The sequence below is a fragment of the Synchiropus splendidus genome, chromosome 11 (assembly GCF_027744825.2).
Source record: "Synchiropus splendidus isolate RoL2022-P1 chromosome 11, RoL_Sspl_1.0, whole genome shotgun sequence".
In the NCBI taxonomy this organism is placed as follows: domain Eukaryota; kingdom Metazoa; phylum Chordata; class Actinopteri; order Syngnathiformes; family Callionymidae; genus Synchiropus; species Synchiropus splendidus.
Window position 1 is genome coordinate 6,717,324 of NC_071344.1, and position 12,635 is coordinate 6,729,958.

Below are 12,635 nucleotides of genomic sequence, written 5' to 3' on the forward strand. Positions count from 1 at the left end.
TTATTATTATTATTATTATTATATAATATTTATAAAATGTAGACATTTACTCTTTATAAGTCTATCAATCTACAGTATCTTCACAGTCTTATACATTTTCATCATCATGTTTGTTCATGGTTATGCATCATTTCTATATGTTCCCTTAATACCATAGAAATAAAAAATAAATAAATAAAAAAAGCAACTGACACAAGAGTTAGTTTTCACAACGGCACTGCCGCTTATAATGTGGCCTCTTTGGTAAGTAATGCTGGTACGCCACTCTAATAAGACTGGTGTGTTGACATTGGGAGACCAGTGAGAATATTCATGCAAGTCATTGTTATTATAAGTTATTCTGCACGCACCAAGGTTTATGTCAAAAACCTGGGTGTGTCGTTGACTGAGATGAATATTCATTCCCACATCTAAGCCTGGAAAACCTGTGGTCTTTCTTCCAAAATATTCTTTTACTACTGGAGGTCAACTGATGAACCAAATCCATTTTTTATTCACAATTCTGCATTCTTACTGGGTGCTTCCCACCGCCACAAAAGCTGAACGTTTTTAAGCTCCTCTCTAGTAAATGTCTCCTGCACCAGGTAAAAGAAGAGGAGGAAGACAACAAATGATGGTCATGGATGCAGTCAGTGAGAACATGAAGAGTATAGGGGAGACAAACAAAAATTCAGAAACACAAGACACATTTTTCATCCAGGAAACCAACCCTCGTTCACCAGACACATTACTTTGCCCCCACCTTCAACGGACATAAAAGAATTGACTCAGAAGTGAGCGGGTCACGACCCCTCTACTTTTGCCTACACTCAAATTTGTGAGCTTGTCCACCTGCTTTGTTTCTTGTAATTGTTTATGCCCTGTGAGCACTGGCTTCAGACTCTTGGCACTTTAATTTGCTACAGAGCACTGAGAATGGCAGGTGATGGACAATGGAGACTTTTAAAAAGGATATCAGTGTTATTCGCTGATGTTTTCCATTGAGAAACAATGGTTTCCTCTTCAGTGAAATTGTGGGTTGGGTTGGTGAAGTTAGAGGCTATGCATTCATTTCCAAAATTCTACTTGGCATGGCACCACTCATTCATATGTAAAGCCTTGCTGTGGTACAAATACAGGCAGCCACTCAAATTACGCCCCAAATATTAGACAAACTGAATTCTCAGCAGTAAAGCACCTCAAACACTCACCTCAATCTAAAGTCTTCCTCATTCAATCCTGCTCTTCATTTTTTCTAAACCCTTATGTGGAGCTGAAAACCTTTAATAAAAGCTAGCGACACCCTGAAGGATATTAAAATCATTATAAAAGAAGTGAAAAAAGTAATTGGGTTCTCGCTGCACTTAATTTCTCCTCTCATCTCATCTACCATGAAAACTCTCCGGCTTTAGACTGAGCCATATTTCAATTTGAGGCTACTTTAAGAAATAGATAAACACAACAACAAAGCTCTGACTTTCAGAGAGCAATTCATTTGTAAGTGTCCTGCCATGTTTGAATGGTTTTCTATTGTGAAAATCAAAATTATTTAGAAAGTTGGAAGGTTGACAGACGATAAAAATGGAATGACACTCGAAAAATAATTTTCTATGTAAGTTTGAAGATTTTTTTAGGACTTGGATAATATCAAAATGGCTATGGAAACTTCTAATAGTAGCTTTACACAGTATAATTTTCTGGATCAAGATCAAGGCAGGCGAAGAAGAGAGCGCAAGTAGGGTGGAAAACCTGCACATTATGAAGAGTGCAGGTGGGACACGGGAGAATTCACGATAGGTAGATAGAGTTGCGATGGAAAATCCTGATGGTGAATGCAATTAGAGGAGGAATGTAAAAATGATATGCCTACTGTACTTCAAACATTTTGTAGCCAATTCAAACTGAACATAAACTGGTGTAGTGGCGGCACAGCGTGGTCGACTGTAATGTGGAAGAAACAAGACGACACCGACACATAGGAGCATCGAACTCAATTACAGAGGGGAGGAGAGTTGTTTTAGTAATGAAATATCGTCTTCCCAGTGAGCTACCAAAAATTCCGAACGATCGTCATCGACCATATAGCATGGTACCAATGAAAAGTTTGGACACACCTTCTCATTCAGTGTATTTTATAGTGTTTTTTCTTTAGTTTCACCACTTTCTACAATGTACCCAAACACTGAAGACATCAAATATGTGAAGCAGGACATATTTGTTTAGTGTTTTACAAGACTCAAAGCAGCCATTTGCTTTGTTGACAGCGCAGCATTCTTATTGAGCTTCATGATGTAGTCAACTATTGTAAAACCATTTCTAGTGATAACCTCATGAAGCTTCCATATGTGTTCATTCATAGCTGGTTATAGCAATGTAAACAGTCAGGAAATCATGAAAATAAAGAACTATTAAATGAGACAGTGCATCCAAAGTTCTGAATGGTTGTATATATGAGGTGTTAATGGTAGCCAAACTGATACCACGACTGTGTTGAAAAAATCCACCCTTGCTATGTATGACTGGATCCAGATTATTAATAGTTACACTAATGTTGTAATTTCATAATGTTTCCCAGAAAGAAAAGTTTGACTGCAGATTCTAACTGAGGCATCTTTTACTTGGACGACATTCCCATCTGTATGTGGTTTCAATTGGGTGCTCCAGTTGCCCTCAAAAGCAAAAACGAAGAAGAATTCTCAGTGTTTTTTCCCACCAAACTCTTCTGGCTCTTGGTGATTAAGAGCAAGAAATCAATATACAGAATTAATTACACCTGGAATCACATAAAAACACCAGTTGATTTCTTGACCTGACAAAGAAAACCATTACAGCACCACCCACAGCTGCCTCTATTTAACTGCTCATTGTTCGTCTCCTCTACCGCGGACTGAAATAAAAGTTGTTTATTATAACCATTTTCATTTCAGATTTAGTATCAAAGCGACCTTAAGTCTGACATATTGATCTGAGCCCTTAAATCCAGACGAGGCAGTTTACCTTGGATCATCTGTAACCTGTCAAGACGGGAAAATAAAAAATTGAATGCAGCAAACTCTAGACGGCGATCACAAAATGCTGCACGGCAGGTGATATGTCATCATTGTTGTTATCGAACTCCTCTGACCTTTCCCTGGAAGACAATGACTTTTTCTCTCAATAGATAAAACATAATTCTTTGTAAAATGTCCAGTGAGAAGGCGTGTACAACCCGATATTGTCGCAGTAAAAAACAAACAGGTTTTCATCAGCCGCTTTTCAATTTGAGGGGTTGGTGTTGGGTATAATCCCCGGTGACTTTGGGTGGGGGTTGAACCCAGGACAGGGTTGCAGTCAGTCACAGGAAATACAACTGCCATGATCAGAGCTATAAAACACAAGAAGAGCTTATAATCTAACTATGTTGCAAATTGGAATGAGGAATAATAAAGACTTATTTAATCAGAATCAGAAAAACTTTATCAATCCAGAGGATTTTTTTGTTCAGAACTTACCATGCTCTGTAAACAACAAAAACATACATGTAAAATATCAAAAAATATATATAAAATATAAGACGATACAGAGAGTTCTTCACACTAGTGAGCAATTTGTAGTTCTTTTTTCTTCAACTTATTTAAGGTGCGGTCATAAAACAGAGAAGCACCTGGGTATATATAGAGAAAGGCCAGGGTAGAAAAGTAGATTGGTCAGTACTATCTCATACAACATTCTTCCCTTGCTGGATAAGAGCACCAGAAGATGGTTGCACTCCAAGGCAGGGACACACCTCTAGCCATAACAAGTCACCCTTATACTTAAAATTGACAGCCTCAGCTTTACTCTGCCTTGAGTAGTATAGCTTGTGGTGCCTAGCTGCACGATGCCTTAAATCAACTGTGTGGACAATTTAGTCTGTTTTTGGGGACAATAATTTTTGGCTCCACAGAGCTTCATTGGTCTGTTTGCATAGTCCTCAATTCAACTGCATCTTTTCACGTGGTATATACCTGTACTTCAACATCTTAATCTAGCATGAATAAAATAACTGCAGTGCTTCTATTCCTTTCATTGCTCAGGTTGGACATCTGGTGACACACTCCTTTATTCAGGTCTGATGTGTAGTTACTCACAAAGGATAGACACACATGAGACACATTCAAAGAGAAGTCCTGGGCACGCAATCTTGGAATTCAAATAACTATGGTTTGGCCTCATGATTGTAAATGAACTGCACACGCTACACGATACAACGGCCAACAGATATTCAATCATCTATATCTGGAGAGACCAGGGAGAATAGGTGAAGATATTTTCAGCGGTTATCTCTGGTTCCCCTGTTATCTTCAAGCCCAAATTTCCTGGGCCATATCAGGAGCATCGGCCTATATTATCCTCTCAAAGATCTATCAGCTCTGGCAGGACTGCCACGGCAGATTCCGCAAAATTTGAACTTGAACAGCTTCATCAAAAACCCATCTAAAACAAAGACCTGCAAAGCGCCTGCTCAGAAAACAGAGAACCCAGATGACAGACTATGAAGAGCAGAGTAAATACACGGTGCAACTGCTGCCAACACGCATTGTGACGAATAAAGCTCTTAAGCCACAGACAAAACTCACCTACTGAATTGAGGTGGCGCATTCAGACAGGCTAAATTCCCAATTCCCACATTAGAGCAGTCGCTGTCCTGCACCGCAATTACCGGCGTTTTGTCTTGAAGCCCTCGTGTCGGACCGAAGGCTCCAGGATAAAACAATAGAACTTTTAATCATCAGCACCCGATAAATGTCGAAGCAAAAGTCAACAACGACCTTCTGCGAGGGATCAGCAGCAGAAAGATTCTAAAACCAAAACAGCTCCAATTTGGATTTAGTTTTTAGACTCATTATTAAATGGCTCGCAGGAACACATATACTACAGTATTTGAATACAATAATGACGTGTAATAGTCATATTAGTGAATAACGTTGTCTGTTTTGCTGCGTCGAGGGGATCACCGTGCTATGGGAACCATTCAGGCCTAAACGTCGGTGGGAAGATAGAGCTGTCAGAGCTCATATTCAATTCTGGTGACGACCGCTGAACATTCCCCCCGAAGCTGCCCGCCCCCCGCACTCTTTTCCTGGAGGTGCAATCTTGAGCCTCACACACATTTCTGTGTTGCTTTCTCCTGAGAGTCTATTCCTGGCAATGACTCCAGAATCAACTAGTGGGGTGACTGACACACAGGAATATGTATCAGAAAGGCACCGTTTTCCATTCACGTTACTATTTTACCTCTTAAATTCACTTAAATCGAATGGCACAGAACGAACGCTCAGTGATACATAGGTCTGTGAATCAATAGTATAATAGTTATCCATGGTGATGAGGAAGAATGGTTGAGAGTGGGCGACCTATTAAACTGTGGAAATTGCTTTAACGGAAAAAAATACGTAGATGCCACGAAATAAACAGACAATAGAAGAGAAATCACAAAACAATGGACACATCTCCACAGAGATCAAGTCACCTTTCTCACTGGCCTACTACTGGTCAGATAAGCCGCCAGATGTTGGGTAAACTTTGGAATCGATTGCTGGCAAAAAAAAAAAAAAAACGGTGTTCCCACCTTCACTTGATGTTTTCTTATTTAATTGTTAATAAAATCTGTATCTACTTTGATTTTGCACTTTGTTTTTCTGTTATTGTTCCTAGTTTTTTGGTAATTGTTTCTGACACGCAGCAGTGACAGAGTGAAATAGCTTGGATGCTTTCTACTGTCTGGAAATGACATCAAGTTTATTAAATCTGACATCAAACACATGAACAGATTATTCAAATATCACATCTTTCTCTTGACACAGATGCCTAAGAAGTGTTTTGACAGTTCTGTTAGACCCATTAAAGGAAACCTTGTCTGTTCCATTCGGATTCTTAACTGGAGTGTCGGGAATATGTACTGTATGCACTTCCTGCTTGTGTACAAGGACACATGCACATTGAGAATGGCACAATGGCAGTGAGACACAACTTATTTTGTACAGTATATCAAACAGCCAGTTTTTGTGCATAAATAGTAAACAATTGTCTCAGTGTATTTTCTCATTGCTTCAATATATTCCTAAATTCAAACACAGCTTTTTACAAAAATCAATCATGAACCATTTTCACATGGTTATTTGAAGCCAGAAGAGGCGGGTGAGAGAGGGACGGATTAGGGAACGCACACGGCAGCAGTAGCAGCAGCAGGGAGCTGAAAATATGTTTTATTTACATTTTAAATTTAATTGCACACACAGTGTTGCCGTGTGAATTTTTATCCACGCTGACAGGTTTATGAGGTTATGATGCCTATTTGCGCACACTGCTGCTCATGATAAAATTATCCCCCGGCATCATATGTCTTGCAAAACCACTCTGCTTTCTTTAACATCATGTAAGACAATGAAATCTATTACTTTTGTCGATGACTTAATACAGATTTTTTTAAAGAACGCAACTGTGCATAAGTTTATCCACCAATGAAGGTTGTAAACCCTCCTGAATCAAAACCAATATAACTAGAAAAGCAATGAAACTCCACTGAGAAGGTCAATGGACGATATATTCAATCAAACAACTCCCATAATTCAATGACTTTTTTGGCTCACGCCAAAAACCAGCGTCTTAAAGGGGAGCCAAAGCAAGGTCACATTACAAGGGCTGCATGTTTATGGTCCGAGATAATCCTGATAAATTTTGGTCGCAATTCCTGGGATGCAATTTTGAATGATGCAAAGAGAATCATCTGTATTTCTATTGTTTTACTTCTGTGCACAGTTTCAACGCAAAATGAAACCAAAACCTTAACTTAAATATGAATACATGATAATGAGAAAGCATCAAGAAAAGCATCAGATTTGCCAAGGACTAACGGAATAAATATGCTATGGCACTACAGAAGCTAATACAGTTGTAATGTCCTCTCTTTTTCCTCCCAGCATGTTGCGCTAATGTGCCCATTTAGCCTGTGAATTCGCAATCATGAACGAAGCTAATAACGTGTCCCGTAGTATGAGCAGCGCAGGGGGGTGGAGGGCTTGGTACTCTGAGCCAGGATTTATATCATTTCCTCCCAGCCTGCACTGATTGAAATTGCAGCGTCCGCGTCCGCCACACACCGTCCCCAGACCAGAGGTGAATGACTGACAGGACTCAGGCAGGCGCCGCGGTGTTTTTTTGTTATGTTTAATGTGAAGCCTCAACACACTGAGCAGTCTTACCGACCAGACAAGTGAGAGGAGGTTTGACATTTATTCACTGTGTCCAAATTTGGTTGCAAAAAAATGGAGACGTTAGGTTGCAATCTGCACACATGACCGATGATCAATCTAATTTAAAGATGGCAAAAATCGGGATCACAAATAAGACATGATCGATAGTGCAGCATTAGTATAACCGCTTTCCCACTTTGAACACTAGTACGGCATATACGCAAGTTTTATAAATCCTTTTCTGGCAACGCCGACACATTTCGTCACCGCAGTCTCAGAGTAAAGTTGATTTATTTTAGAGATTCGATTGTATGCCGAGTTAAGTTCTGAATGGAACAGGGCAGATAAGCAGACAAAACATAACCTGCTTAGTGCAGGAAATTAGGTCACTATATGAATGCCTGTGGTATTTATTGATATATTTTTGACCCTTGAGAGACAGGCAGACCTAAAATATATCCAGCTATTCACCTCAAGGCTTCTGCTTCAGGGACAAATACAATAGTTGAATTGATTTGTTCGTCTGCAAGGCTGTTTATTTTATGAAAAGAAAAAAAAAAGCCTTGCATCAAATATTGAACCGCTGTTTCTGAGATAAATCGTGGGTTGTGCAAGACCTGCCAAGATCCTATGACAAGACTGGGTTTGTCGTCTCTGACTCCGAGGCATGTTGCATGAATAAGTGAAATGCCCAAGTGCAGATGTGCTCCAGTTATCACCAGCAGATGGCATGAGTGAAGAGCAGCGGCGGTAGAAACACAAAACTGCTCGCTTCTAAAGGCACAAGTCCACATTGGAAGCCATCATGGCTGTGTGAGGACCGCATGTTATGGGGGAATCATACACAACTATTAAAAAATTTCACCACAGGAACGTACCTGGGATCTCTTGCATGAACTTAATGTTTCTTGACGCCACTTTCCTAGGGGCATTGCTTAGTTAATGAATGCAAATGAAAAGGCTTCCTCCTATGGTATGAATAATGGAAGTGCTCTGGTAATGTAATGCAGCCAGTGGAATAAACCAGCGGCCCGGGGAGGAGGAAGGGGCAGCAAGTGTGAAGTGCAAGGGGTCATGGGTGGGACTGAGCGGAGAGCAAAGCACTGCAACACACCTTCACATGGATCTTGACTGGGAGTGGGATGCCCTCCTTAATTTCTTTGGTTCTTTCGTTGAAGTCCTTGCAGAACTGCCCGATGGGGATTCCTCTCTGAGGGGGAAAGAAAAACAAATTGAATGATACCGCGGTGGCTTTAGCATGTGTGAGGAGTTCGTACAAAATTGAAGTGCACAATAATTCACTCCGTGCTTCCAAGAGACGACTGCTGTCAGTCAAATAACAAAGCTTCAGAGTCGACTGCATGCACATGTGGACCCGTTCGGGGAATAGCTGTCTTGGGCATGTGTGTTTATGTGAATGTGTCAGGAGTTTGAGGCAGACTCTATTTTTATTTTCAGCTATACCGAAAACATGCATATTGTGTGTGTGTGTGTGTGTGTGTACATCTCCAGCTGACTATTGTTTCAGACTGATTGTTTGTGTGTCTGTCACCGGTGTACTTTTAGGGCCTGGAGCCACAGAAATGCTGTGATGAATGCGCCTCCCATTTCCAGCTCCTGTGAGACAAACCAGAGCTAAAGCAGAATGGATGGCTGACATTAAGTCAACAGGCAGCCAACGCAGCACCATTCTTCCTACCAGCAGAACACGATGGCAAAGTCTATTAAAGAACGTAATTATGACTGAAATTTAAGCTGACCTTCACCCTCCAATCCACCCGCAGGCAACACACCCATTGAAATTCATTTAGAAATGAGCGAATGTAATAAGCCCATTTGAATATACAGTTTAATGCACTCATGAGCATCTATCGCAGCACAACGGCACATTTAGCAACACACAGCCTGCCGACTGTAATAATGGATCTGATGAAGAGTCAGCCATCTCCAGACGTTCTGTGATGACAGGACGGGATGACATTTATTTGAGATTAACAGAGCAGAACGTTCTCTGAATGCTTCCTCGCTCCAGTCCCACAAAGGAGCAGATGAATTTTAATCAGTCAGCAAATCTTCACAACCTCATCATTTATTAGAGCAGTCACAAAACGTGTTTCTCAAAGTGCATCCCTGACCTCAACAGATTCAATTTTTCACACAAGTTACAGTGGATTATTATTGTCAGGTGATAAAGGCAGAATATGAATCACAACAATGAAATGAATCGGTTACATCCCCCTCTCTTTGCTCTACCTTCCCACCCTTCTTGTGCTTATTAATAGTAATCCCATGTCAGCCTTCCTACCTTCCACCGTGCCCTTCCCTCCCTTCACCTTCCACAAAAACAACATTGCAAGGGTAAACAAGAAAGGAAGAAAGGAGGTCTAATTAAATATAGATCTATATAAAGACTGTGATGCTGAGAGGAAAAACGCTAAGCCCTGACTCACACATTGCTCTCTCCCTCCGCTCAGTCTGCTCAGCCCAGTCAGATAATGATCTCTCCCACTGACTCAAAGGGGCCACACAATGTCAAGAAAAGCCTCCCTGACCAGCCCGAGATAATGCCCGACGCTTCTAAATTGTGCGTAAGCGCGAACAGCGAGACATTATGCAGACAGAGGAGCCACTGTGCAAACGATGGACTGGCACCGACTTCGCAGAGCTGATCGGCCTCTACAGCTCAGGGGCTTTAAAAAACAAACAAACAAGAGTTAATATTGTGAATCAAATGTCAGAATACAAGACCCACAACCCACCGGGGATCAGTTGCTTCACTCCTTATATATAATTTAGTGACAGGTGATCTAATTTTAATTAAGCAAGCGAGGCATCAAAACCTCCGAAGACAGTGACGGGAGCGAGTCTCACTTTGGCCGGAGGCGATTTAATAGTTTAACTGCAGTAATTACAGCGATTGAGCCATGTTGGTAATTGCAGTCGCAGACCTTAAAAGTGGCAGACGGCTGGCATAGCATGAAAGAGACGCTCAAGGTTGGCTCCAACCACCTCCTCTGACATTTATCAGAGTGGGGACTGGGCAGTAATATTCCGACTCGGGGCCAAATGGCGAGCCTCTCTCACTGCATCTGAGCATCTCATCATGCTCCAGTCGAGCTGCTGGATAAATCCTCTCCTCTCCTCCATGACTGATTCAAGCCTGCTGCTCGTTGGGCTATAAAATGGCTGCAGCCAATCACCCGAGGCAAGGCCCTCCACACTCGCGGTACACGAGGACGTCCAGCAACACAAATCTTCAAAGACCTCCGGGACCCGGGGCACAGGATTAAGAATTAATCTATGGATTCAGCCCCTCCTCAAGTGGACGCTGGTGGGTAATTGCAATAAGATGGAGCACAGCCTTATTGCGTGGAATTAGCAGAGCAAGTGGACAGTTAAAACTACAGAGGGGCCCCTTTTGATGTGACCCTTTGATTTGGACATTCTGCTTGTCTAAATGTGATTGGCCTTTCAGCTTCACCAACTCTTTTTAACAAGATGGAGGGCTGGCGTTGCATGAGGAGAAAGGCTAACTGAAGAAGCGGGAAAACAGACAGCTGAGGTGTATTATTATGATCGGAGTCCATATTGGATCGACAGAAGAGTCTGAAGGGAGAGATGCAAGAGAAGGAGACCAGGGGTCCTCATGAATATGGTACTTGCATGAGGCTTGTTTATAAAAAAAAACAAAAAACTTGGCTCCAATTTCAATCCATCAGAGGAAAAGAGAGTATGTATGCATATTAAAGCTGCCAAGATCTGCTGACTGAGGAATTGTTCACTGTGTGTGGTGGCAGGTGTCTGCATCTGAGTGAACAACCGAAAAAAAAAAGATTTGTTGAGGCAGGGTAACACTTGTAGGTCAAGAAAAGTGTGCTTATAGAAGCGTGGCAAGCTAAGATAAAGGACACAGATGCAAGATCAGGCCTTGGGGCAGGAGGCAGGATGAATTGCCCCTGGCACGTAAGGCCACAGGGATAAATTGCCTGGGAACAGTGGACATTGAACGGAGCTGCAATACAGTGATGAAGGTGTAACAGTGGCAAGCGGCAGAAAGAGGAGGTTAATTAAACGCTTGAGTGTGAAACACTCTCATTCATTACCTTCATTACCGTGTTCATTTAATCTTCTGCATGTTGGCATTTTGTCACACTCAACCCCGATGTAGCGTCATGCAGCTGATTAGGTTTCATGATGCGCCTCGGAGCTGTTGCCCGCCTGCCCCCACAAAAGTAGGGTCCTGCCAGAGGCGGCAGTCCCGCAAGTTAGATCGGATCCAGCTGATAGTGCTGTAACCGCAGAGAATAAATTGGGTACGCGCTGGACACGGCTTTTACTCGATTTTCCGCCCTACAATCAGTGGATTAGACTTAAAAGTGGAAAATGAAATTGATTTCCGGCACCAGTCTCCACTCAACTATGCTAAAGCCAAAACGCAGACTTGCATTTAAGAGTAGAAGAGAGCTGCTTGAACCAGGAAGAGCCAGCAAAACCCGCTGTTCTGTGTCCTTTGATTTTCTATGTGACTTTGATCTGCGTAGACACTAAAAAAGGTGCAATGCTCGTGTGTGCAAAAAAAGGGGAAAAAAATCACGTAGAGCTCTGTGATGGTGGTTAACAGAGGCATCCACTTCTTTCTAGACAGGCCATATGAATGTTCTTAGTTCTGTCCTGTATTACAATAGTAGGTGGGAAATATTCAAGATTGCAGTGGCCTTGGGTCAACGCATCAGAAGCAATATCCTCCTAATCCACCTTCTCAAAACTGTATGACCCTTGCATAAATACCTGAAAAGTGTTGGATACATTTTGTTGTATGTGACAAAGGTTTTTGCCATCTTCTACTTCAAGGCACCTTGTAAGGTCAGAATAATGTGCAATACTATGGGCACACACGGTTGAGGTTGGATGAGTTCGAAGAAATGCCTGTGCATTTTGTGGGCACAAGCCATGAAAAAAGGGCACCCACCGCAAAAGTTATTCATAAAATTTTGGCCTTGGTTCAATGAGCGGATACACCGCAATAGCAGTAAAGGAATTTAGTAGTACTAGGCCTGGGTGTTGTCTCGAGGTTCTCGCCAATCATCACAGAAAGAAAGAAGAAAAATTTGAAGAAAAATAAAGCCAACTCCTGCATAGTGTTGCTTTAAGAATGAAGGGAATAACATGCAGGGTAAAGGGGCTGGCGTTTGAGCACCACTAGGGGTCTATCTGAGCCCGTTCCTGCAGGAGACTCTGCTGTTTATAGGTCCTTTTGGCGGTGTAGAGAGTGCCAGTTTGAAAGGAGGACTAGAGACTAATGGGTACATTAAAAATGCATTTCAAGCAAATTTCTCACTTGTGAAAAAGAGAGGAAATTAATATCAAAGATTGGCTCAATTTAAATGGTGTCAGCAGCAGAAGTCTGTCTCAGGGGACATTACTGTTAGCGTTACACGTGAA

At 41.8% G+C, this 12,635-nt stretch overlaps 1 protein-coding gene across 3 annotated transcripts in view; it reads right to left on the reverse strand.

The window, feature by feature from the left end:
• mrpl11 (mitochondrial ribosomal protein L11) overlaps positions 1-12,635 on the reverse strand; it is a 66,279-nt gene that overhangs the window by 5,285 nt on the left and 48,359 nt on the right. For all 3 annotated transcript variants that reach the window (XM_053879470.1, XM_053879471.1, XM_053879469.1), the window contains exon 3: positions 8,308-8,403. In XM_053879470.1, coding sequence (XP_053735445.1) covers positions 8,308-8,403 — 96 coding nt within the window. The remainder of the gene's footprint in view (positions 1-8,307; positions 8,404-12,635) is intronic.